This window comes from Alligator mississippiensis, chromosome 7 (genome assembly GCF_030867095.1).
Source record: "Alligator mississippiensis isolate rAllMis1 chromosome 7, rAllMis1, whole genome shotgun sequence".
In the NCBI taxonomy this organism is placed as follows: domain Eukaryota; kingdom Metazoa; phylum Chordata; order Crocodylia; family Alligatoridae; genus Alligator; species Alligator mississippiensis.
Window position 1 is genome coordinate 17,258,889 of NC_081830.1, and position 23,748 is coordinate 17,282,636.

The window sequence follows — 23,748 nt, forward strand, 5'->3', positions numbered from 1 at the left end:
TGATATATACAGGACAGGGCTACTTTTCACTGACCTGCCACTGTCAGCGGGGAAAGGATCCCAGCTGGGATTAAGCCCTTCTGATCCCCATTTCACTTCGAGTAATCAAACAGCCAGAGCCTGGCTCCAATGTGAACAGCACAGCCATGGGCATGGGCTGCTCGTTCCTACAGCAATGCACCACAGGGCTTTCTCAGTTCTTGGTAGTTTTGCAGCAAAACCCAGGCCTACGCTTTGAGCAGATGATGGAAGCAGAAGCTTCCTTGAACTAGTTAGCCCCCTGTTCACTGTCCCTCCTGCCTGAGACTCTCCAGGAACCTCTTTTCCTTTCCCATGTCACCCGCCATGCTCAGAATGGTCCTTGCAACCCCACGCACTCAGGACTCTGAGTCTTTTCAGCTAAGCTCCATCTTTGCACCCTGCCCTTTCCCTCCAAACTGCCACCAAACAGCAACTAAGCCAGGAGGTCCCAAAACCCAGAGAACAGCCTAGCACCACTATTACCCATATCATGTGTCAGGCACCCCATGATTTGTCTAAAGCTCATCTTATTGGTAGGCTCAATCTGTCATGCTGTGTTTGTACATGTGTGTGGTGCTACTCAGTGATGGGGAGGACCGGTAGCCCTGGGTGCTCTTAAGAGCCTGCCCACCTCTCCCACATTGAGCTGCAACAGCTGCCACAAAGGATCACCCAATACCTCCGAACAATCCCACCAAACCCAACAGGATTGTCCCTAGAGCAAAGTGCACCCTAGCATGAGCCAAGTGGTCTGTGCCTCTAAGGACTCACTCATTATGGCTCTGCAGATGAGCTGCCTCTCTGCAGCATGGGGCCTGGCTACTCCGTCCACACTGCAGTCATCCTCCACAGAGAGGCTTTCAGTCACACCAGCTGCAGGAGGCAAAGGAAGGAGGAAAACGATGCATTATGTGGCCTTTGCTCCCCTTGACTTAGTTCTCTATATAACTATTCCCGGAGACAAGGAGCTTTCTGGTGTCTGCAGGCAGTTCATTAACCAGAACATAAAGGGGCCGACAGGGGGATGTGTTACTGCCAAGCTTGTGGTGACCACGTGAGCCTGAGTCAGACATTTTATTTTGTGTATCCCAAGAAAAACACAGCTGAGAGCCTCCCGTGGGTAATTGTACAATGCTGTTTGAAAAAAAACAAACCATAACAGCTTCAGGACAGAGGGAGACAGGAACATGGGCCCCAACCCTCTAGGGCTGCTCAGCTGTGAGCAGAGGGCTCTGTTTAATTTGAGAAAGCAGCCTAGGTGCCAGGTTTGAGGACGCCACTTTAGAAGACTGGAGCCCCTCTCTGAGTCACCTCATAGAAGCCACAAACTACAGGGAGACCAGCCACAAACTGCAGGAAGGTTGCTGACTCAGCAGGGGAGCAGGCTCTGGAGGCAGCAAGGCTGTCCGAAGAGCTCCAGTCTGTTCAAGGTGGGACTCAGCCTGCGCCCACAGCAAAGTAGGGGAGCAGTGTCCTACAAACCAGCAAGCACTTTCATTGGAGAGAGGCTTTAACAGGCACAACATGAAGACAGAGAAGTGTCTTCTGTCCACAGGACTGGCCGGGGTCTGGAAGAAAAGCCTAATCTTCCTCGGGAGCAGACCTAGCGATATGGAACAAAATATGCCAGCAGGCAAGAACCTCAATGCACCTTCACAGACGTTGCAGCAGCTGTTCAGAAACCACCGTGTCAAAGTGACCATTCTCCAGTCACCCTCATCCCAAGCAATGGAGCTTGGATCACCCTGCAGCACCGGCACCACCAACTGACTGCAGCTTCAGGCTCCAATGTAAACACTGAAGTGATGTGGCCCCGTTCAAATCAGTCAGTCAGCGGAGAGCATCCCTGGACAGGAGCAGCAGAGCCTGGATCCCAGCACCATGCATTGGTAACTCAATGAAACGATTCATTATTTGCAGGTATGTAGCCCCCAGATGTTCCAGTCAGGGTCTCTGTGCTAGATACTGTACCTCTGCACAGTAGGCATTAGATCCACCAAAACAGCTTATGACCTAACTGAAGAAGGAAGACAAAGGGTGGGACAACAGAAATATGTCCCCATTTTGCAGATAGTGAGCAGCTTGCTAAAGCTGCCTACGTCTGTCCAGCCAACAATCTGCAAGCAGGCTCCAAAGACAGCAACCCCTTCGCACAAACCTCAGAACACGTTACCCTCATTCCCACAATATGAGAATCCCTCAAGTCATGCTGACAAAGCATAGGACATTCACAAACAAGGTTAGCGTCCTTCAGAGCAATTTCATTGCTTTTTCCAGGTATTGGTTCAAGAGGAGAGAGAGTGCCATTCCGTGTTCATCAAAGCTATCTCCGAGGGTGGCTCAGCCTGCCCTCTCTTGGCATTCATAGGCCAGCAACCAGATGACCCAGATGAACAACACGGACACAGGCGTATGCAGCCGCAACCGGCACAATTGTGTATCTTGTGAAAAAACCCAAAGACTCTCTATCATCTGAGGGCACCATCTCCTGGGCACAGGAAGAAATACAACAGAACTGCACTTGCCACAGATCTGAATTTTTTGTGCAAAATACTCCAGAAAAAAGCTCAGTGATTGAATCAGAGAGTGCAAACTGGCATGTCACGGACAGCTCTGTCGTTACAAGCGTTTCCAACTCTGTGGTCTGCACATTACTCCTCTGAGGATAATCTGGACTGCGAAGGTCCAGCTGCAGAGACAAGGCGGAAACTTGTTGAAGAGCCCTAAGGGAGTCTCGGTTACTACCTCCAGACATCTCCCAGCTGGCTGCCTCTTTCCAGACAACCCAGCACCTCATTTAGTTATGACTTCAGAGCACTGTCATTGAGCTCCTTTTACTGGATCACCTGCCAGTCAAGACTCAGCGTGGTGGGATGCGGACTCTGCCACACACAGACACTGCAGCCCTTCAAACCCCAAACAGACCACTCCAAACGCAGGTCACAGGTAAAACAACTTTATTCTCAGATTGAACCCGTACATTTGTAGTGAGCATGCTCAGTTTTGAGGCCACCCCGCAGCAGCGTTCACATTAGTTGCATAGGAATATGTAATTCCAAAATGAGGCACCACACACACAGCACAGAGCAAGACACTTGCTATCCTACAGCCTGTCACCCCCTCCAGCTCATATGTGCACTGGAGCCCAGAGCCACAGCAGCTTCACAGGGACCAGAGTCACATGCACAGCAACTCACCAGGTAAATCCTGCTGCCACAGCAAACGCCACAGACAGCATCTCATCGCCCAGAGTGCACTGCAGATAAGGCAGAGCAACACATGCACTGCTCACATCTCACATGTGCTTTGCTCTGCAGTGGGAGGCATCACTGGCTGGGACAGCCTAGCACAGCACAGCATCTCACAGGACAGGTGGCCCCAGAGGCAAATACACCACACCACACGGGCTAGAGTCCACCCACAGTAGAGCAAGATAGAGTGGAATGAGGTTAGACAGCCAGAAGCACAGGACTACCTACATCCACCTCAGTAAGCAGCAGGACAGCAGCACCTCATCACTATCAAGAGACAAGCAGTCAGACACAGAAGTCACTGCCCCACATACTGCCAAGGCATTGCTCAGCCTCTGCTTGCTGCAGTGAGGATTCCCGTTAGACAGCACTTTATACAAATGCTTAAATAAAGGTTATGTACACAACTGTACCCCCACCTGCTAGCAGGGAACCAGGAGCAATTCCCTCTCCCAAATACTAAACAGAAAGAAGAGGCAACATGCACATTCAGAAACATCAATCTACCAGGCCTTAGGGTGACCCCTGCTCCAATGAGCTCTTGGAAGGGCACGATTCTGAGGCTTCAGGAGGTTTCCCATCCATCCTCAGGTGCTCAGGAGAAGAGCTGCACATGCCAAGCACTGTTATTTCAGCCACCTCCCCAAGGCCTTTGTGTCCTCCCCTTGCACCTCCTCTCTCCAGCTCCTTTTGCTCCTCCACAGAGAACATCCCTGACCCACCACTGCTCCCCTAAGCTTGGCACTCGATCCAGTACTGAACAGGAATGCCTGGTCAGGGAGAGGACAGAATGTCAAACCACTGAACTGGGAACTCAGCTCTTTCAAACCAAGTCTTGTGCCACCTGTGGAAAGACACCAGCCAGCTGAGCAAGAACTCTGTGGTGTGTGTTGGGTGGGGTGGGGTGGGGTGGAGTTGGCACCAGTGGTTCCACTGGGAAGCAGGGTGAGGTGCCAGGAGTGGAGCCTACTTATCTGAAGTACCAATCCCATGGACCTGACATTTCATTTCTCCTCTGCCCCATCTGAGAATTCAGGACTCTGCTACGACAGATGCTACCTGATTGGCCCCTTTCCCCTCTACATGGCCACCTCCCTGACCACATCAATACTAGCGTTCCAGGGGAACCCAAGCCTAAGACCTGGGCCCAGCAGGGGTGACAATGGGTAAAGGAAGAAGCCAACAGCTGTGGACATGGGGGAAGGAGTGAAAAGGAAAAAAAAAAAAAGAATGCTTGTGGTTCTTCCCTCGCTCTCAGATGCCTCTATGTTCGGACTTGGAACTTGCCAGCCTTTGTCATATATTTTATGCCCTTGAAGGGTTTGTACTTCTCCCCGTACATATCCAGGCGATTCACCTTCAGCCCTAAAACAAAGAAGGAGACAGTGAGATTCTGGGAGTGGGGCAGGGCTTCTGCCTTCCCACCCCACCTGGGTTACTGTGACAGAGCTGTAGAAGCAGCAGAGCTGAGGCGGGGTGCAGGCAGGCAGTACTAGGCAGCAGCCAGCAGAGAGGTGCATAACTATATTCACCAACATGAAGCCCAAGCAGAGACAACATTTGAGCAGAGGAACTCAGCCATGGCACTAAAATGGCCCCGATGCCTGTAGAAGCATCAGGCTGGATGTCAGACACAAGCTTGCCCAGCACAGGACAGTCTGTGCTCCTTCACCGGCAGCACCTACCAGAGATAGCCAGCTGCTGAATTTTAAACTGCAGGTTGATAGTGGGATTTTCATCAGGCTTGGAGGCCCCCGCTTGGAGGCTCATGGTCCCCTTCAAACTCGGCAGCTTCTGGGGGTTTATTTTCCCTACATCCCATGACAGCAGCTTCCAAGAACAGAAAGGCAGCAGTAAGACAGAAGAATATCACAACAATCTGTAAGAGATTAACTCATGTACGGATGGTATCAATGCTGCCTTGGGCAAAGGGGTTTGCCAACTCCATCCCAGTATTTGGTCTTTCCCATGAGAGCCACTGGACCTGATCCCCAACTCTAGACCATGAGTCAACTCAGGCCACCTCAGAGTACATAAAGGTGAAAGGCTGCCTGAGGCCTGCATACTTGGAACCCACTGCTTCCTGCCTCTTTCATGCCAATAGGCCACTGGCCACAGACATTCTTGCTGTGCGTGTTTAGGAGTTCTTGCTCTTCCAACACGGGTGCCTAAAAGTAATGCAGATCTTCCTGGGGTATTACAGGCTTAGGCTGAACATCTACCATGGGAGACAAGGCTTCTCCCTATTTTGAGGTGAGGAAGGTCTAGTTTGAAGCACACTCAAGATCATGAGCCAATCAATCCAAAACCCTCAGCCCTGTAAACAGGAGTCAACACCCTTGCACCACTGGACTGCAAAGCTTGGCATCAAACAGGCAGCATTACCCTCCTCACTATTTCTGTTCTCACCATCACCCAAGAGTAATCAAAAGTTAGGCATTACATTGCAGAAACCCAAATGAGCAGTGCTGGGGAAGAACTAGCTGGGGAGGAAGATGACTCCCTCCAGCCGGGGAAGGCTCTGTTGAGAGCGATGCTCAGGGCAGAAAAACAAGCACAGAATCCCCACTCTGCACTGATCAGGTGCTCTCCCCAGATTTCAGGCCAAAGCTCAGAGGGAGCATTTTATGCAGCAAAGCAGCAGGCTGAGCCATGCAACTTCAGCTCCAGCCTAGGTTAAAATTCCACATTCCTCTTTCCTCTCACCTTTGTCACTGGGTCGAAAGTGTGCGTTCCCTGAGAGGGAGTGAGGCTCATGTTTAAGACACCTTTTGGCATCTGGCTAGTGACCATCACCCCTTCTACAGTCTTCCCCATTGTCTGTTTGGGTCCTACAGTGATCTCGAAGCGTCCCAGCGAACTACTGTCACGGAAACTGATGTTGTGTTTAACATAAACAGGAATGGCCACCAAGCTGAAACAAAAGGACACGTCACTGCAGTTGCAAGCCACCCCTTCATCTGCACTTCGCCCTCCTGGACTCTTGCAGGCCCTGAAGGACATTCATGCTGTGCAAGAAAAAAAAAAAAAAGGAGTGCAAGGCCCAGCCAGAAGCTGTTTCCAGCTTTGTTTCACCAACCCACAGCCTGGCCTCTCAGCATCCCACACTCCTTCACTGGAGGCCAGTCAAGAATGAATTATGGTTTGTAACAGACTCAGAAGCTTTCAAGGGAAGGAAATACAGCATCCTTCAGTCTGACCACACTGGCCAGCTGACCTAAGCTAGGTAGCAGCAGCACTGTCTTGAACTGCTTGCAATTTGACATCATGTTTCTGCTCCCTTCCATCTAGCTACAGACAGCAAGAGAGCTCTTCTCTTGACAGCTCCTCACTTGACAAAGTCCATGACACAGCTTTAGGGCCAAGGGCTAAGGCTGCTGATGGCAAACCAGCTGTTCGTGGAGAAGCCCAAACGAGGGAACGCACACAAAGGTTACTTGCCCTATTATATCACTGGGTCACTCAGCTCTTGCTTTCCCTTAAGCTAGTTGTCTCGGGGGATGAGAAACTGAAGCTGTTTGCTGACCTGCCATTTCCCAATTTGTTATTGCTGTACACTGTGTTCCTGCCATTAAGCTGTGAACAGAGCTGGCTCGCAGGAGTGAAATGACAGGATTACTGTCCCAGCAAGCAAAGAGTATACTTAGATATTGGCAAAAGCTACTGTTCCTTTGGTTCTCGCTCAAGAATGGCAAGCAGCAACCCCCACCCTCTTGTCGTTTCTTTCATCTCCAGGCACGAGGGAAGGAAACAGTCCTCAGCCTTGGATTCCCCACTCACTTCTGAGCACTGACATGGTAGGAGAGCAGACGGAAATTCCCATCAGGTGGGATGAAAGATAGAATCCGTTCCGACTCCCAGCGTTTGAAACGCACGCAAGGATGGAAGCTGACATCATCCAGCAATCGGGGGTTCTGGAACAAGAGACAAGAGCCTAAGGCACTACTATGGCTTGTGACGAAGAACCTGCCCTTGTCCCCTTGCTGCATTCCCTTCTGTGCCACACAAAGCACCTGCTGCAAGGCACACAGTACATTCCTCTATTCTGGAGCTGCCCACACTCGGCTACCTTTAACCATAAAATATTTTCACTTGTCTGACAGTTGTTATATCAGATCGTAGCCCAGCAAAGCCATGCACTGGGTTAGGTCGTTCATCAGGGCAGCTGTATAGGTGGTCACCATAAGACACCCATCTCATGGTGCATGATGAGACCATAAAACTATAGGCTACTTCTAGCAATCTATTTGGAAATGCAACCCTCACAATTAACTGCACAACTATTTAACAAAGAGCTTTCACCATCAGTTCCTTCCTCCTTTCGCCAGCCAGCAGCTGAAGCCTGCCCTGATGGAATCCATCGCAGCAAGCCCAGAACCCCATCAGCCAAAGGCATCTCCTGATGCCTAGCGGAGGCTGTTTAAACCTGTACTCCCTTTAAACAATATTAAGAGATCATAATGCCCCTTCCTTAAGCTTTACCATGAAGGAGAGAGTGAGGTCCGGCATCCCTGTCAGCTTGACACAAGCATCAATCACCCCTTGGATTTCGGCAGTAATTGTGGAACCTAGAAAGGGCAGCAAACAAAACAGGTCATGGGAAATGACTTTAGAGCTGAATGACAGTCACTAGGGACAGGAAGGAAAGGCTAGGAAGTGACACGAACAAGTAGAGTAAGAACCATCCCCTCCATGCAATGCTGGAGCCTGCAGTTTGCTTGGCGCACTTGCATACACACCTTGAGCATCATCTAGAGAAGTACCAGAGACTTGAAAACCACTGGCAGGGATTCCTACCCATACAGACAGCTGAAGGCCCCAGTCCTCAGCTGTAACCCAGACTCCGGAAAAATGTAGTGACAAAGGAATAACCTGAGCAAACAAGGTTTGCACTCAACTACTATTTCCAGGTTTAGAGTTGATGCATAAGCACTTGTGAGGCAGAGAAAGAGGATGGCGCCCTGGTGTTTTGCAAAAGTTTAAGATTTAAGCAACAGCTCTAAATCAGGATGGGAAAACAACCTCCAACATCCTTCTAAGGGAAAGATAAAGCATCTCCAACTGATTACTCCTACAGACAGCCTCAGCCTTCAACGCAAGCAGCACTGTACCCGACTTGTCGATGATGGCATCTATCTCCTCAATCACATCGAAATACGCCTCGTTGTTGGTATACTTCACCCCAGTCCGGCGCCACGGCACCACTGAAAGCTGGCCTGTAGGGAGCTGGTCTCCCACATTGGTGCTTCCTGGAAAGACAGAGGAGGTCAGAACAAGGAAAATCATTGCAACTTCATTCTAACAGAACATCAGTCTGTTCCTGAAGACTTCTGGCCCCTCGTGCAAAAGCAGTCACTCCAGCCACATCCTGGTGTGGAGTCCCTCCGTGCCTTCTCTTCTGCAGCCCATTGTCTACCACTCACATGAAAGCAGAAGGGACAGTCAACACTGAAAGCCAGCCATGGGCAGACAGCCACGTCCTGGTTCTCACTAAGCTACACTGTCAGCAAGAGTATCATGTGCAGATACCTTTTAGAATAAAAGGAGATGTAGTTCTGGACCCTGGGCTGCCCCAGTACTAAGGGGCAAAGGGGGACCCCCCAGACAGGCTCTGCCATGTTAGACATTAGTCGGTTGTGAACTGGATACCAATCCCTCCTACTACCGAACACCCACTCACTTTAGCAGACACATCATCATACGACCTCTCCACCTTGCCCACTCCCCGCTGCCGCATACCTGTGATGGTGTTGACAACTGTCCGCAGAATGGTGGGGGGCTTTATCAACTCCTTCAGGATGTTGGACTCGGTAGCCAGAGGGAATCCATTGTCCAGCATCTCCTCCAGGACCTCATAAACCACCACCACATTGTCTTTGATCACCACCTCTGAGCAGACGCCAAAATAATCCTGTAGAAACAGACAAAGCAGCAGTTCCCCATTAAGCAAACCTAGGAGATGGAGAAGCGCAAGTCCCATTAATTGGGCCTCCTAGTGGGAGTCTTCTGTCCATCTCACTAGCTCCTGGACTCCACTGCACCAGCCTGAGCAGGCTGGGGTCCAGGCACAGACTGGGAGACAAACCCATGGCTCCATTTCCAATTCTGCCACTTACTTGCTGCACAGCCTCAGGCAGGTCCCCCGCACCGCAACGTGCCTTGGTTTCCCTATCCATAACCATGGCTTTGCCCGGCTGCCATTCCACTTTGCTTTGCTACACTGCAAAGCACACAGAGCAGCACAATTGACTTCTGGTTTTAAGGAAAGCCACATACTATTTGTGCAATGGCTGTTTAAGGTGGGGGAGGGTACAGCAGAGCTGGCAAACTGCAGGCTGAGAAGAGATTATGCTGCTCCCCTCTGCCTGGGCTTTGCCACGGAAACACATTCACCAACTGACACAGCTGAAGTGCTCCCTCGCACGCTCCACCAACACCTCTTCCAGCACGTGCATGCCACTTTCAAGGGCCTCAAAGCCAAGAGAAATTTGCCGAGTCCTTGGCCTGAGCCCCAAGAAGATTAGTCTGGTCTCTCAGACGCTGCTAAAAAGCCCAAGCAGCAATCATCTCTGTACAAAGGACAGAAAACCCAATGGTGACATGTGAGAAGTGGGTAAGAGAGACACCTGCATCATGAATAATGGACAATTCCCAGCCCAACACCTGTTTCAGTCGCTCAGTCCTTTAACAGGCTACAACTGATATAAATTAACAGCAATTCCTCCACCATTTCCTCATTTCCCACAAGTACATAACAGCATTCCTGTATCCGGTGTACAGGTACTAGATGAGGCTGAGCCCAAGAGCCTAAACAATCTCATCAAATGGGTCGTTTGGATGGCACTCTCCAAGAGAGACTCCTTATGCTGCAGGAAGCTGTGCTGGCTGGTGAGCAGGCACGAGAGACTTGTTCCTTCCCACCTTACCCAAAGAGGTCAGGCCCCAAAAATTTAACAGAGCCCAGCAGGGCATGAGAGGACCCCCACAGTGGAAGGGTCAAGCTCCAGAGGCACAGAGCATGAGTGACCACATCATTAACATACTGCCCAACCTGCTGTTTGCAGCGTCGCAGCACCACACCCTCCAGCCTCATCCAATATCTGTTGCATTTGGACTCCCACCCCCTCCTCCTCAGCAGGGAGGGAGCTCAAACACCAGGCTGGACTGCCCCATCACACAACACAGAGCTCAGACTGACCGCTCCCGTTTTCTCCCTGTGCCTGTGACCAGTCACAGGGCACGGCACATCCTGATCATAGGGTGAAGCATGACTGTTTCAACCTTCCCAAATTGCCTGAGGATCCCACTAACACTGCTCGCTGTTACATTCAGCAGCGCCTGGGCTGCGGGACTACAAAGAGGAAAAACACGAGTTTAGTCTCGTTCTGTGAATCTACCACAGGAAAATCCGCAAAATCTGGCCCATTATCCGAGCCAGGCACAAAGGGTTTAACTCTTTTTGCAAACGGGAGTCCAATCAGATCATTTAATTACAAAAATGTGTAGGCAGCTCCCTTTTTTCCCCCTAAAGCGTGATGAGGACAGGGCGCCGGAAGATGCCGTAACCCCTACAAACACGCACCGCTCCTGTACCCTGCTACTCCAGCCATCGGTACAGCTCTGCCAGGTCAGACCCTGTCCTCTCCGCACCCCGGCGGCGCAGTCCACAGAGCGCCGCAGGCGGCTTCCTTCCCTGCCTGCCTGTACGGCACCCTGTAAGGAAGGATCCTCCGTGCATACAATGTAAAGCAGCAGCCATGTTGTGGGGTTGTGGTCCCAAATATAGACAAGGACCAGATACAACGCTAAGAAATAGTGCGTGTATGTGTGTGTGTGTGTGTGTGTGTGTGTGTGTGTGTGTGGGAGGGGGGGTCCTTCTTGTCTATACCAGGGGGAGGGGGGCTTTTCTTGTAGCTTTGTCAGCACAGGGACATGCTGCTAATGCTAGGTCTTGCCCCCAAACAGCAGAAGGCTTGCTGGTCTGCTCCAATCCCTCGCAGCTGCAAAGCCACAGTGTCACAGATGCCAGGGGCTGGCCAGGACCTCGCAGATCGCGGGGTGCTCGGGCAGGAAAGACCACGGGGGTCGGCCCATGGGCATCAACACGCTGCCTGAAGATAGGCAGGGCGGGGGGGGGGGGGGAGCCTGCCCGTCGCAGGACGCGAATAAAAGGGGAAGAGACATCAGTTCCCGTTGTCACCCTCTGCCCCAACGCTTCCCGAGGCCAGGCCAGGCCCGCGAGGCGCCGAGCAGCCCGGGCTCACCTGGAAGGTGTCGACGACGCGGTGCAGGAACTCGATGACGAAGAGCGGCGGCACCTCGCTCTGGATGACGGCCACGAAGAAGATGCGGTGGCGGTAGACGCTGAGCAGGTAGTGGTGCGGCGTGGGGATGACGGGCGGCACGTTCTCCGCCTCGGACGCGCGCTCCTGCGCCTCGAAGAAGTAGTCGCAGACGGAGCGACTCACCGCGCTCTTCCAGTGCTTCTCCAGGAAGATGTCGCCCGCCGCGTTGATGAGGAACAGGCTGTGGATCATGGCTGCGGCGCGGCCGCACTGCGGGGCCCGGCCCACCCGCGCGCCGCCGGCAGTGAGCGCACGCCCAGCCCGCGCCTGATTGGCTCCCCCGCCAGAGAGCGCGTTCCCATTGGCGGGACGCCCGCGGGCGCAACGCCCGCCGGAAGTGCCCCCGGAAACGCCGCTCCGCCGGGCCTGGTTCCGCTCGCCAATGCGGCCCCTCTGCTGGGTGTCGCCGCTCGCTTCCGCTTGTGGCTCTTGGTCCTGCCCCAAACCGCAGCGGGGCACCCTGCAGGGGGACTGAACGCCTCCGCCCAGTTTTGGCTCCTTTGTGTTTCGAGGCATAGTAGGGTATTTCATGCAGGGCTCTTACCCTGGAGTAGCTACCATGTCAGTGGTGAGGCTGTGACTGTAAACCGTGAGCATATCTGTGCAGAGGGGTAGGAGGGTCATGTCAAGGGCAGGGCAGAAGCAATCCCAACCATTGCTGTGGTATCGAGAATGCCTGTAGGGCCTTGTTACCCCCTGCAACCGGCCTGTTTAAACCCCAACAGCAGACCTGGCCACCAGCACTTATCCTGGAACACCAGCTTAAACAATAAAGCATAACAAATGACAAAGGATGTAAGGAAATGTCTGTGCTTTTTCTATATTGCAGAAGTTTAGACTCTCAGTAACCATCCCAAATGTTTAAACTATGCCTACACAGACATACAGACAGATGATACCCAACGACAGACAACGCCGATGTGCAAAGAAACCTCTCCTACCGTCCTCTCTTCTCTGTGCAAACAGCTTTTGAACGGCTGTCCCCAGTCAGCAAGATAGTGTGTTTTTGTGTGCGTGGTTTGTTTGTTTTTTATCTGGCCCTTTAAACTGGCAGACATAAAAAAGCCCTAAAATGCTCAGTAGCTGCTATTTGTACCCATTTTCTTCCTTGCTAGTAAGCATCTATTTTTAAAACTGCTAAGACGGCACGTGCCCACATTTCACTTACCTGGCATTTCAAAACTTTGAGTAGTTTAGGTACATGGGAAAAGCTCTAAAATAGAAGATTCAAGCCTGGCCCATGATCAAATGTGGTCTGTTTTGCTTTGGCAGCCTGCACAGCAGATTGAGATGCTGCAGGACATAAGCTTTCATTGAAAGAAGCCTATTTTCTAGCTCTCGCTAAAAAGGTTTAAAAAATATTTAGCCCACGTATAACTGTTGCACAGCTGTCTTCTTGAATTTGCACACAGCCTGGAACAACAGCCAAAGAGATGCAAACTCTTCTTGGTCATCACCTTGTGGTGCAACTCCTGCATTCTCCTTCAAACGCCATGTTTAAATGACTGAGGTACTTTACTGGGAACTTAACTTGCACACCTACTACTAGGTGTTGCACAAATCAGTTAATTGCATGCAAAACAGCCAAATGACTAACATAACTTGCTCCCTCCATAAAATTAATATGGAACTCTTGCAAAGAGTGTAATATGCTTTATAGCTGGAATAACTGTGATGTAAATTAAGACATTAAGCGTGCCACGTCATCCCACCCTAATGTAGCACCAAAGGCAATAGTTTCTCTGGTCTCTTGTAAGCCAAAATGGGGCAATTTACTTTCCTCTTTCAGACACAAGGTGCACAGAGCAAATGTTTTCAAACCAACCCACACCAGCAGAGGGCTCCACTGAGATTTGGATAGAGGGTTTGGATGATGTATTTGCCTGCATGTCTAATAACCCTGCCTGCTTCTCATGTTAGACAATTGCATACACATTCGTTCTACCCATACAGACCAAAACAGTTCAGTGCTCTTTCCATTTATCCAGAACCCTGGGGAAGGCTCAATCCTAACCAGAAGGATGCTCTGGTTCTTCTACACCCCCTCCTTTTTTTTTTGGCAAAATAGATTTGCACAAAAGATTGCATGTGTTCTACTCCTCTCATCTCCCATTTAAGGTTTACAGAGCAATATGTATTTCAAAATGACCTGGTATGTCACAGTGGCAGCTATGCAGAATGTCCTCTCTGACTTTGAAAATTCATTAAAAGCTAATCGATGCTACCAAATTACACAGGGATATTGATTTCCATAGCACTTTCTGCCAGTGTTTCAGGGTAGTTTTCAATAAATAGTGTAGATTTAATTAAAACATAATAACATGAAAAAGCATAAAGGTATATGCCTCCCAAAGTCCCTAGCAGTCCTTGGGGAATACAAAAATCCCTTCTGTTCCTTGTCCTGAACTACTGTATAGAGTAGAGTATGCTTCTGTGCACTATTAAATGTAGTTCAGATAAATAATCCTTAAATAAGGCCAGGAATGATTAGCTGCAGATGAAAATTAAGTGACATGAGATGAGACGTGGACAAATAGCTTCTGGGCAGTGAAGAGCTGCTCTTAGCATGCTGAAGCTCTATTGACACAGGGGCTGTTCTTAAACCCTTCCAGCAGTATGGCAACAACCACACCATCTGTTCTTTGTGGACTCAGTACCAAGCAAGTGATAAATCCTAACTCTGCGCTCTCTCTGAGGACGCTTAGAGAGCTGCTTTGGGTATTTATTTTCCCCTTATCAAAAATAAAAAGGATAAAAAGTCTTGAACTAAGAGGCTGTACTCCAGGGGGTTAAAACACTCATTTGCCCTTGTACCTGAATCCAAAGTACAGTCTGCAAGTGCACACAGAGCACTTTGCAACAGCTAAACCAGTTGTGGATACACCCCAGCCTATCTGAGTTTAACTCTTGTGATCCTGAAAGGAAAGGATAACATCCTGTAATGGGAAGATCATTACAGATTTCACGCACGTTTGTAGTTCAAAGCAAACAGTCCATTCCCTCATGATGTTTGCTGTTTTCACCGGGTATCATGTCAAAACTGAAACTGCCTTGACCACACCAGGATGTTACCAATTGTTAGTTAACACAGGGTGCAAAACACAAACAGCAACAAAGAAACAGACCAACCAGCTAACCCAACCCACGCAATTCACGTTCCTCCTTAGATCAGAAAAAATGCCTTTTCATCCAAGTGCCTTATGGCTATCTTGGTTCTTTGGGTAGATGCGATATCTTTTATTAGACCAACTCAAAAGTTGGGGGGGAAAAGTTCTTTGCAAGCTTTTGGGCACAAACACCCTATGTCAGGCCTAGGGAGACTCTGCTGGTGTTGTGTGTAGAAAAGAAGCAAATTTACAACAAGCAGGTCTGTGAAAATGCAAATGAGTGGAAATTAGGAAGACAATGGGTAGAGATGGTGGGGAGGAAGGGAGGGAAATGTGTGGAGGAATGCAAGTGGTCAGCTGGAGGTAGGTTATCTGGGGTGTCAGATGTCAGGCAGGTTGTTAATCCAATGTCTATATTTAGTCCATGATTTTTTGTATCCAGTGGATTTATGAAGGGAAGCTCATGGGATGGTCTACAAAAGGTGTGTTGCAAATTCCCTTATAGCTTCCTTCTCAATATTTGCCCCTAAAGGTAAAAGAGATTATTGCTGCTATTTGTCCCTTCTCAGCTAGTTGGAGAAATAGCTCGATTAGTTTGTAATCTGTTTTTAGGACTGTACGTATGCTTTAAGTGTGAAAAAGTGTGAGGAAGCCAAGCTGAAGAGATAATTTATATTTATTTCTGCTCTATGTGAGAAAATTGGACTTTGTTAAATTGGCAAAGCTAGAAATCTACCCAATTACACAAAAGCTGTATAAAGGTCGCCAACATCTTGGCTCTAAACTGTGAGGCCTGATAGCATTCTTGGCTCAGTATTAATTGCTCTCCAGATCCTTTTTTTAGTCAGTGTCCTGCCAGCAGAGGTAACTTAGGGCTGAATCCACCTGTCATTGAATCCTAGCTATATACTGGCCTTTTGCGGACCCAATCCAGAATATTTTTGTTATGCTAGGTCTTTGAAACTCAGGTGCCTTTCCATCTAATGCCTGGTCCTGTGGTACTGGCTGGCTTCTTAATTTTGTCTTCAAACTCACAGTCTCTTCTGGAGTGTAGATGCATTACTTCAAGTACAACTGATCCAAGAAGCACTGCCAGTAATACTCTATTTGTCACCTCAGAGATAAGGAGGCAGTTGCATCCTACAATAATGGGAACCAGAGGGAGTACCATCTATGTTTAAGTGGCCTAACATAACCCCTGCATTTCTTGCATCTTTCTTTGAGAAGTTCTAGCCTCTCCATTTTTCACATTGAGCCTCTGAAATTCAAGAAAGGGAATCCCTTTGGGTGTAGACCTGTTTTCTTTGTACCTCTAAACAGCATCCAGGTTCAGCTGAATCATAAACTGTTTTTAAAGAGTGCCATTTCCTTCTTTTGCTCATACTCAGCAAAATCATGACTACTTTGCCCCGTTCATGTTGTTCGTGTATCTTCTTCAAAACAAGAAAAAAAGAAAAAAAAAAAAACCCAAATACCTCAAAAGGGTTTTCTTTCGCCTGCAAAAAATATTAATATAAGCTTCTGACTACAATTTCAAGTTAACATGTATGAAAAACCATTTTTTGGGCAAGGGAACAGGTTTCACATTTCAAGCTTGCAGGGAATTATGGAGGAAAGAAGTCGTAGCGATACAATGCAAGATACCTTAAAATCCTTTGAGCAGTTCTGGCCCTTGACAGACGTGAATCTGTTGGGATCTACTTTGAACTATAAACCTTTCAAGAATGTCCCAATCTCCTGCTAGTACCTGCAGAAAGCAATGTGCAGAATTACCCTATTTACTGCTGCAGAAATGCTATCTGGCTGCTTCTGGGCTGTCAGCATGGGGATCATATTTCATTTTGAAAGTAAATAAAAAGCTCTGCCCAGGATTGCTGGAGTTTATATAAACCCGAATTGGAAACTAAAAGGAGAAGAATCCAGCGAAAGATGTTTCTAAAGCAAAAATCAATCTTGCTGGTAAATATAGCAAGACCCAAGGGAACTGGAGGTCAGTGAGGAGCCAGCGCTCAGTTAGAAGGTACATGGGTCTCCAGTGAAAGTTGGATACAACCACAGCCAAGGAGTTAGTCATTTCACAAAACGGTGTTGCCAAACTGTGCATTATCTTGATGGATAAAACAACTTTTTGCCATCTGCAGCATACCATATGCAATGATCCTGCTGGTGTAACTGTCAGATTGTGCTTTGAAAATGGAACAGAAAGAAAGGCAAACAGACAGTATTGGATTTCTGAAAAAAATCCTAATTTCTAAACGATATAACCTTGAACAGTTTACAATTTGCTAGCACTGAGTGACATAGCATGATGGTCCAGGAAATAGGGAAGAGGGAAGGATTTTTGCTGGTGACACCTTTGACTGACCTAGTTGCACAGGCAGAATAGACTTAACTAAGCTTTCAAATGCAATGCGTTCTTCTTTGCATCATAATTTGCTGCTGGTTAAATAATCCTAATATGACTTTTAAAACAGACAAAAAAGTCCAGCAGCTGAGGAGGAAGTTTTAACTTAGTATCATACTTGCATAAGCAATTCTCAGTTTTACTTTATTTTACCCTCATTAGCTCCTGGAAATGAACTTCAGCTCTTCATTACCTCCCATGCACTCAGCACCACAGCTATAATTCAGGGACATGGGGACCCAAACAGGAAGGGGGGAAATGATGAACGTAATAGGGACTCTGAAACCTTTAGGAACAGAGACAGAAACAATTGCTACAGGGATCTTTACATGCTGATGTCAAGCTGCCATCTGCATTTTTCTCTAGGCAGAGACTGAGCAACCAGGATTCTCCTCTGTCCCAATTAACAGTTTACTCCAGCACCCTCCTTCCTGTTCATTCCGCTTCCTCACCTCAGTCTAAGGCAAGAAACCACAGGGGTGGGATGGGGAGCATAAAAAAAGTAAGTCTACAAGAGTACTTTACCAATTCCCCGTCTCCAAAGAGATTAGAAAGTTTGTGCAAAGATGATCCAATCCAAAACTAGACACAACATTCATCCGGGAAGTTCCTGGTGAAATTGTGTGGCTACTGGCCATAGCCTGTTTGCACAGGACTGTACCTTGCACATGTAATCAAAACCAACAGCTAGATCTGAAATAAGAAAAGCTTTCAGAGCTGTCACTTGCAGCCCAAGCAACACTGAACAAGCAGATCAAACGTTATCTAGAGCAAACGGTGCGAATCCAGTGAAACAAGAATTTCTTGGTACCAACAAAGTTTCAGCCCCAAGCTCAGGTCACTCCAGGTACTCCCACGAAGGAGCTCTCTTTGCTTGCACAGAAGCCGGGGGTCTTCAACGAGGCTCTGTATGGACACAGTCACCCACGAGGATCTTACTGAAGCATTGTCCCCAGTTTGTATGTAGGTCTGGAGTCTTTCCAGTGGAAAGGGATTTGCAATTTGGCAAGATCTCAGTTCGTAGTGGATTAGCAATAAAACAGTTTTAAATGTGTACACTCAGCAAAGAGGTTTGAGTTAGAAAGCATCTCCAAAACATGCGTCGTTGTGACCGCTATTCTACGCCACCTCCACCAAAACCCTGTTTGGGGGGGGGGTCCTTATGGTCTCCGAGAGCTAGATATTCTCCACCCTGCACGAAACTAAGAGCTGTCAGTATTGCTCCCCTTGCTCTCTGGGGAGTTGCACACTAAGAAATGTCTCGCCCAGAACGTGGTACGCTATTTCACGAGTTCAGAACTGGACGCAAGGTACAATTAGGGATCGGACACAAACCGTACACCTACTCAGAGAAGATCCTCTGAAGACAGAAGAGGACCCGCAGTCGACAGAAGAGCGCGACTGCCAATCTCGAGGATCCTGGAGAACTTGGACAACCTTTTCTCCGACGCCTCGCGAAGGGTCAAACGTTATCTAGGGCGAATGGTTCGAATCTGGTGAAACAAGGATTTCTCGGTACCAACAAAGTTTCAGCCCCAAGCCCGACAGCTTGCAATCAAACCATTTTTTGGGGTGGGGGTTTTTTTTGGCGAAAATCTCGGCGGTCTCGTAAAAGCTCTCATCTCTACGCTGGGTGACCGCTTAAAAACGCCGCGCACGAACTTGCCCATCCGAAGCGCGAGAAACCACGCCGCAAGCCGAGGTCGACGCGGGAACTCCCCGAGTCCAGGGTCCCAAACTGGCGCGGTCCCCAATGCGGGACCGGCGAAGGGTGTCACTCGCCAAGAAGCATCCGCATGGCTCTTTTGGGGCCGGTCGGTGCAACACCAGGCAGCCGGCCCGGCCGTGTCCTCCCGCGGCTGCCACCTGCTCCCGATGCAAGGATGTGTCCGGGCACAAAGAGAGGCAGCCTGGGGGTAAAGGCGATGCAGCGGTGACACCGTCCGGGCGCTGGGGCAGACCTGCCCCCTACCCCTGGCCGCGGGCGCTGGGACGGAGCCCGCCGTGTCCCCGGCCCTGTCCCTGTCCCTGTCCCCGGCCCGGCTGTTCTAGGCGGCGCGGCCCCGCCCGCCGTGCGCTGTTCCCGCCCGCCGCCGCCCCCCCCCCGCCGCCGCGCTCCGGACCCAAGATGGCCGCCGTGTCAGTTTCGGGCTTCGCCGCCGTCCGGCCGCCGCCGCCCGCCGCCCGCCGCGCGCAGGCCCCGGTGAGTGGCGGCGGGGGGGGCCGCGGGCCGGGCGGCGGGCAGGCGGCGGGGCGGCGGGCGCCGCGGGGGAGGCCGGCCCGGCGCCGCGGGCTCGCGGCCTGCTCCGGCCCCGCCGCCCGCCGCCGCCGCCGCCGCTCTGCGCCAGGCCCGGCCCGCGGCCCCCGCCTCCCGCGCCCGCCTCCCGCCCAGGCCCGGCCGCGCCGCGCCGCGGGGCCGCGGCAGGTGCAGGGCCGGGGGGCGCCGCCCGCCGCCTGGTGCCGAGCCCGCGGCGAGGGGCGGCCGCGCTTTGTCTGCCGCGGGCGGCGAGGCCGGGCACTCGGGGGGCTTCCCGCCCGTGCGGCCGGCGTCCTGTCACCCTCCGCCTCCCGGCCCCAGCCCCGGCGAGGGGACGCCCGCAGGTTTCCGCACAACTTTCTCCGCGCCGCCTTGGCGGGCAGGTGTCGCGGCTGCTTTCGGGACACGAGGAGGGGTGGCCGCGGCGCGCACCCCCCTTTCGCCGCGCGCCCTTTCGTGCCTACACCAGGCACAATGGGGGCGCTTTGGGGTCCGCCGTAAAACCCCGGCCGCAGACAAAAGGCGCCAGGTAGTCTTTCCTCAGTGCGTCGTCCGTCCCGACTCTCTCTGCTTGGGACTCGCCTTGGCTGGGCGGGAACAGCACGGCCTTGTCACCTTCGGCACTCGGTTGTGTCCCTGCACGCAAACGCGGTGTTTTTCTGTTTTCGCGACTTGGCGGTCTCCCGGGGCGGCGAGGGTGGTCTCGGGGAAACTTTGTGAGGCGTCCGTCCGTCCGTAGGATGGCGGAAGTCAGATTTAGGCTTGTGACTTTTTTTGCTCAGAAATTACTCCGTCCCGTTTTCTTGCAGGCGTAACATTCCAGTTCTCTTTCCGATCGCGGTGCGGGAGTCCCGAAGCGAGGTAAGATGTGCTTTGACAGCTTTCCAGCTTTGCCAGGCTTGCCGCGGGAGCGGTGGTGGGATCTGTTGGGAAGCGTGGATCAGCTCCTAATGGGATGTGTTGTGTTTCTTTCAGTTTTAAGAAAATTTAATATTGGATCAAAGAGAAGCAGTTCATATCAGAAACGTGTATGCTATGGTTAGCTGGTTACTCTCCTCCGAGAATCTGTTTTCCCACGGTGTGAAAATTGTGCAGCATCGGGATAAGGGATAACGACTCTATGGATATACAGAAGTCTTCACCATGGTAAAACTCGCCAACCCGCTGTATACTGAGTGGATTTTGGAGGCGATTAAAAAGGTCAAGAAGCAAAAACAACGCCCTTCAGAGGAGAGGATATGCAATGCGGTGTCTTCATCCCATGGTTTGGACCGTAAAACTGTTTTGGAACAACTAGAATTAAGCGTTAAAGATGGGACTATTTTAAAAGTCTCCAACAAGGGTCTCAATTCCTACAAGGATCCCGATAATCCGGGGAGAATAGCACTTCCGAAGCCTCGAAACCATGGCAAGTTGGATGGTAAACCAAACGTGGACTGGAATAAACTGATCAAACGGGCAATCGAGGGCTTGGCGGAGTCCAGTGGCTCATCCTTGAAAAACATAGAGCGCTTTTTGAAAGGTCAGAAGGACGTGTCTGTGTTGTTTGGAGGTAGCGCTGCTTCCGCTTTTCACCAGCAATTGCGACTAGCTGTCAAGCGTGCTGTTGGCCATGGCAGACTCCTTAAAGATGGACCTCTCTACCAGCTCAACACTAAAGCAGTTGCTAATGCTGACGGGAAGGAAAGCTGCGAGTCTCTTTCCTGCCTGCCACCTGTGTCGCTTCTTCCCCATGAGAAGGATAAGGTAAGAGCCTCGGAGCTGACGAAATAGGGTGTAAAGGCTCCAATTTTGAGGTCAGTATTTCATTATGCATCAGATAAGTTGGAAATGGTCTGGGGCCTGTGGTGAATCTTTAAGTGGATGGAGGTTTCTTTTTCTTTCGCATGCTTCTGAAAGTGCTTGAAAATGATCTTGTCCCATTCACTTTCAGACTCAGTGCAGGGGAGTTCGTAGCCACTTTCAAAAAGCATTTCCATTTCCTTTTTTTTAATTTTATACATACGAGTCCTTAGTGCCTCTCGGATTACTTTGACACTTCAGGCAGAGCACTTGGCTGTGGCCTAGCCAGATCTGAGGCTTGGAAGACTGCAGGGTATATAGATATGTGTTCTAATACTCATTTTCTATCACTTTTTGCCATTACTGAAGATCCATGGAGGGTTATGACGGTAAGATGGTGTAGACCACAGCATTGCCCTTTGCAGGACAAAAGAATATAGGCCTGTGCTGAGCACCTTTCAGTGACACTACAGGTAAAAAGCCAGCAGCTTCTTCATACAGTTGCTTGGTTATCGCATCGAGCATTACTAGAGCCTGTAGCTTTTGTTACCAGACCAGTGTAATCAAACTTTTTTGTGACAAGACCTAATGCTGATAGAAATGGAACCGGTGGTGGTAGCAGTAGGAAAATACTATTAAATAAAATCTTGATGTCAACACAACCTGAGAGCAAGACTAGTCATTAGAAATAGCTTTACACTCATTCTACTGTATGCACCCATTCATTTAGTCTGATCATTACAAGGGGGTGTCCTTACGATGAGGTGGGATACCAAAAATCCTGTCCCTTTCTGTACTCCTCAAGTATGCTTCCGTGCAAAACAGCAATTTTAAAATTTTGGTCAAGATTTTAAAGTGCGTGTATGTGTGTGTGTGCATGTTTGTGCGCACACATCCCCATTCACCTCAAACATCAGATATTGTTGCATTTCCTGGTAGCTACTCAGATTTGGAAGGAACTCCACGAATATTCAAAACATATAAAGAGTATTAGAAACAGTGTGCTGTGTTGAGTCGTTTCTTCTGTGACTCTCGCCCTGTTCATAAAATGTAAGGTCATATAGCTGTTTACTGTCATGTTAAAATATCTTCACAGTCCTACTAGTTTTAATTTGGCTGCATCTCAGAAAGGAGAGCTGAACGATACCTCGAGGTCACCTAGTCTAGGGGTTTTCAACCTTTCTTCATTTGTGGACCCCTAAAAAAATTCACATGGAGGTGCGGACCCCTTTGAATTGTAAGTGTGGGTATTTGCATACTATTGATTGATCAGAATCATCTTTCCCGGACCCCTTAGACATAGTCTGTGGACCCCCGGGGGTCTGCAGACCACAGGTTGAAAACCACTGACTTAGTTTATCCCCCTGCCCCAAGGCAGGGTCAGCTATACGCGAACTCTTTCTGACATTTATCCAACCTATTCTTGAAAAGTCTCCAGCGATCGAGGTTTTGTAACATCTCATGACATAAAGCCACAAGGAGCTAGGATCACTGGGAGGGATGTACCTGCAGTGTGCAACAAAGGCAGGGCGATCAACTTACGGACTGATATAATTGCAGGGACAACAAATGCTGTAGTAGCAATCCTGCTTTAAATGTAGTTTATCTCAATTTTAGTGTCTGACGGATGCTTTGGTTCCTTTGCTCTAGTATTTTTGTTTTAATGAAGCTGGTGTACCCTAAAGATATTGATTGCTAGCACTGGATGCTTGAGTTACTTTATCCACAGAACAAGTGCAGGGTATGTGGGGTTTTCCAGGCAGACCTTCCTTTGATTGATGTGGTGGGTCAATCTCTAAGGGTGAGGAAGTTCAGTCTCCATATCCAGGTCAGGTTATGGGCTTGCTGCAGAAACTACCAACAGGTGTACTGCTCATTAGAATCTGCTGGGATTTGTGAGATGTGAAGACCTGTATAGGGGTAGGAACTGCGCCGAGTTTCAGACTCAGTTTTGTTTGCAAAGACCATTTGCTTGAGTTACCCACTTGTTTTGTCCTGGTGAAATCATAGGAACTCTTCATCTAGGGTACCATTCCACCAGCATGTATTGGTGCTGTGACAAAAATATAACTCTAAAAACTCTTCACAACACATGAACTTGGAAAAAAAGTCAATCTAGTGTAGCTAGCTGTAAAAAGTGTTGCCTTGCTTTCTGTTTTGCTGCTTTCTCTTAAGTGTGCATTGTGAAAAAAGCTGTTAAAGAGTTGTAGATTTGTCAGATATGGGCAACCAGATTTAGGATCCTAAATTTATACTTGGTCATGAATTTTCATTTTTGCCTAGAAGAACTTTTACAATCTTTGCTCTCTCCTATGCCTGATGAAGGGTGTGTGCGCCCGAAAGCTTGCAAATAAATAAAATAATTTGTTTGCAGATATCTTGTTGGTCTAATAAAAAAAAATATCACCTCTTCCACAAGTTTTGATTCCTTTTTGCATCTAGACCAATCTGGCTACAACCTGGACACCTGGTCATGTAAGAAACAGTATCGGGTTTTCAGATGTGCTGAGCAACAGTAGGTTCCACTGAGGTCAGCGGGGACTGTGTGTACTCAGCACCTCTGACAAGCATTTGACATTTT

At 49.6% G+C, this 23,748-nt stretch overlaps 2 protein-coding genes and 1 long non-coding RNA gene across 6 annotated transcripts in view; 2 read left to right on the forward strand and 1 right to left on the reverse strand.

Annotated features, from left to right (window-relative positions):
- Nucleotides 1-992: 992 nt before the first annotated feature.
- On the forward strand, nucleotides 993-3,471 carry LOC132251382 (uncharacterized). The gene is made up of 2 exons (XR_009463354.1): nucleotides 993-1,941; nucleotides 2,299-3,471. It is a non-coding gene; the product is annotated as an uncharacterized LOC132251382 (long non-coding RNA).
- Nucleotides 2,962-11,849, reverse strand: AP3M2 (adaptor related protein complex 3 subunit mu 2). Of its 2 annotated transcripts, XM_006273522.4 has the most exons (8): nucleotides 11,537-11,846; nucleotides 9,012-9,183; nucleotides 8,384-8,521; nucleotides 7,755-7,840; nucleotides 7,053-7,186; nucleotides 5,979-6,186; nucleotides 4,958-5,102; nucleotides 2,962-4,637 (listed from the first exon to the last, which is right to left on the reverse strand). In XM_006273522.4, the coding sequence occupies exons 1-8, from the start codon at nucleotides 11,807-11,809 to the stop codon at nucleotides 4,537-4,539; spliced, it is 1,257 nt and encodes a 418-aa protein (XP_006273584.1). In that variant the 5' UTR covers nucleotides 11,810-11,846; the 3' UTR covers nucleotides 2,962-4,536. The 2 variants fall into 2 exon arrangements, with proteins under 2 accessions (XP_006273584.1, XP_014457506.1); XM_014602020.3 differs by lacking the exon at nucleotides 4,958-5,102 and having other exon boundaries at nucleotides 4,483-4,637; nucleotides 11,537-11,849.
- Nucleotides 11,850-19,234: 7,385 nt separating this feature from the next.
- Nucleotides 19,235-23,748, forward strand: part of KAT6A (lysine acetyltransferase 6A) — a 49,396-nt gene continuing 44,882 nt past the window's right edge. For 2 of the 3 annotated variants that reach the window (XM_059730625.1, XM_059730627.1), the window contains exons 1-3: nucleotides 19,235-19,331; nucleotides 20,195-20,246; nucleotides 20,361-21,131. In XM_059730625.1, the coding sequence (XP_059586608.1) occupies nucleotides 20,529-21,131 (603 nt within the window). In that variant the 5' untranslated portion in view covers nucleotides 19,235-19,331; nucleotides 20,195-20,246; nucleotides 20,361-20,528. Of the gene's footprint in view, nucleotides 19,332-19,894; nucleotides 19,915-20,194; nucleotides 20,247-20,360; nucleotides 21,132-23,748 lie in introns of those variants that run through there. The other variant, XM_059730626.1, reaches the window with a different exon arrangement.

Excerpts from the sequence above, each read along its gene's own strand:
- AP3M2 (XM_006273522.4), bottom strand. The coding sequence starts at position 11,809 with ATGATCCACAGCCTGTTCCTCATCAACGCGGCGGGCGACATCTTCCTG. Across the intron at positions 6,187-7,052 it reads TACCATGTCAGTGCTCAGAA|CTTGGTGGCCATTCCTGTTT; the intron begins GTGAGTGGGGAA and ends CTTTTGTTTCAG. Across the intron at positions 5,103-5,978 it reads CTTTCGACCCAGTGACAAAG|CTGCTGTCATGGGATGTAGG; the intron begins GTGAGAGGAAAG and ends TGTTCTTGGAAG.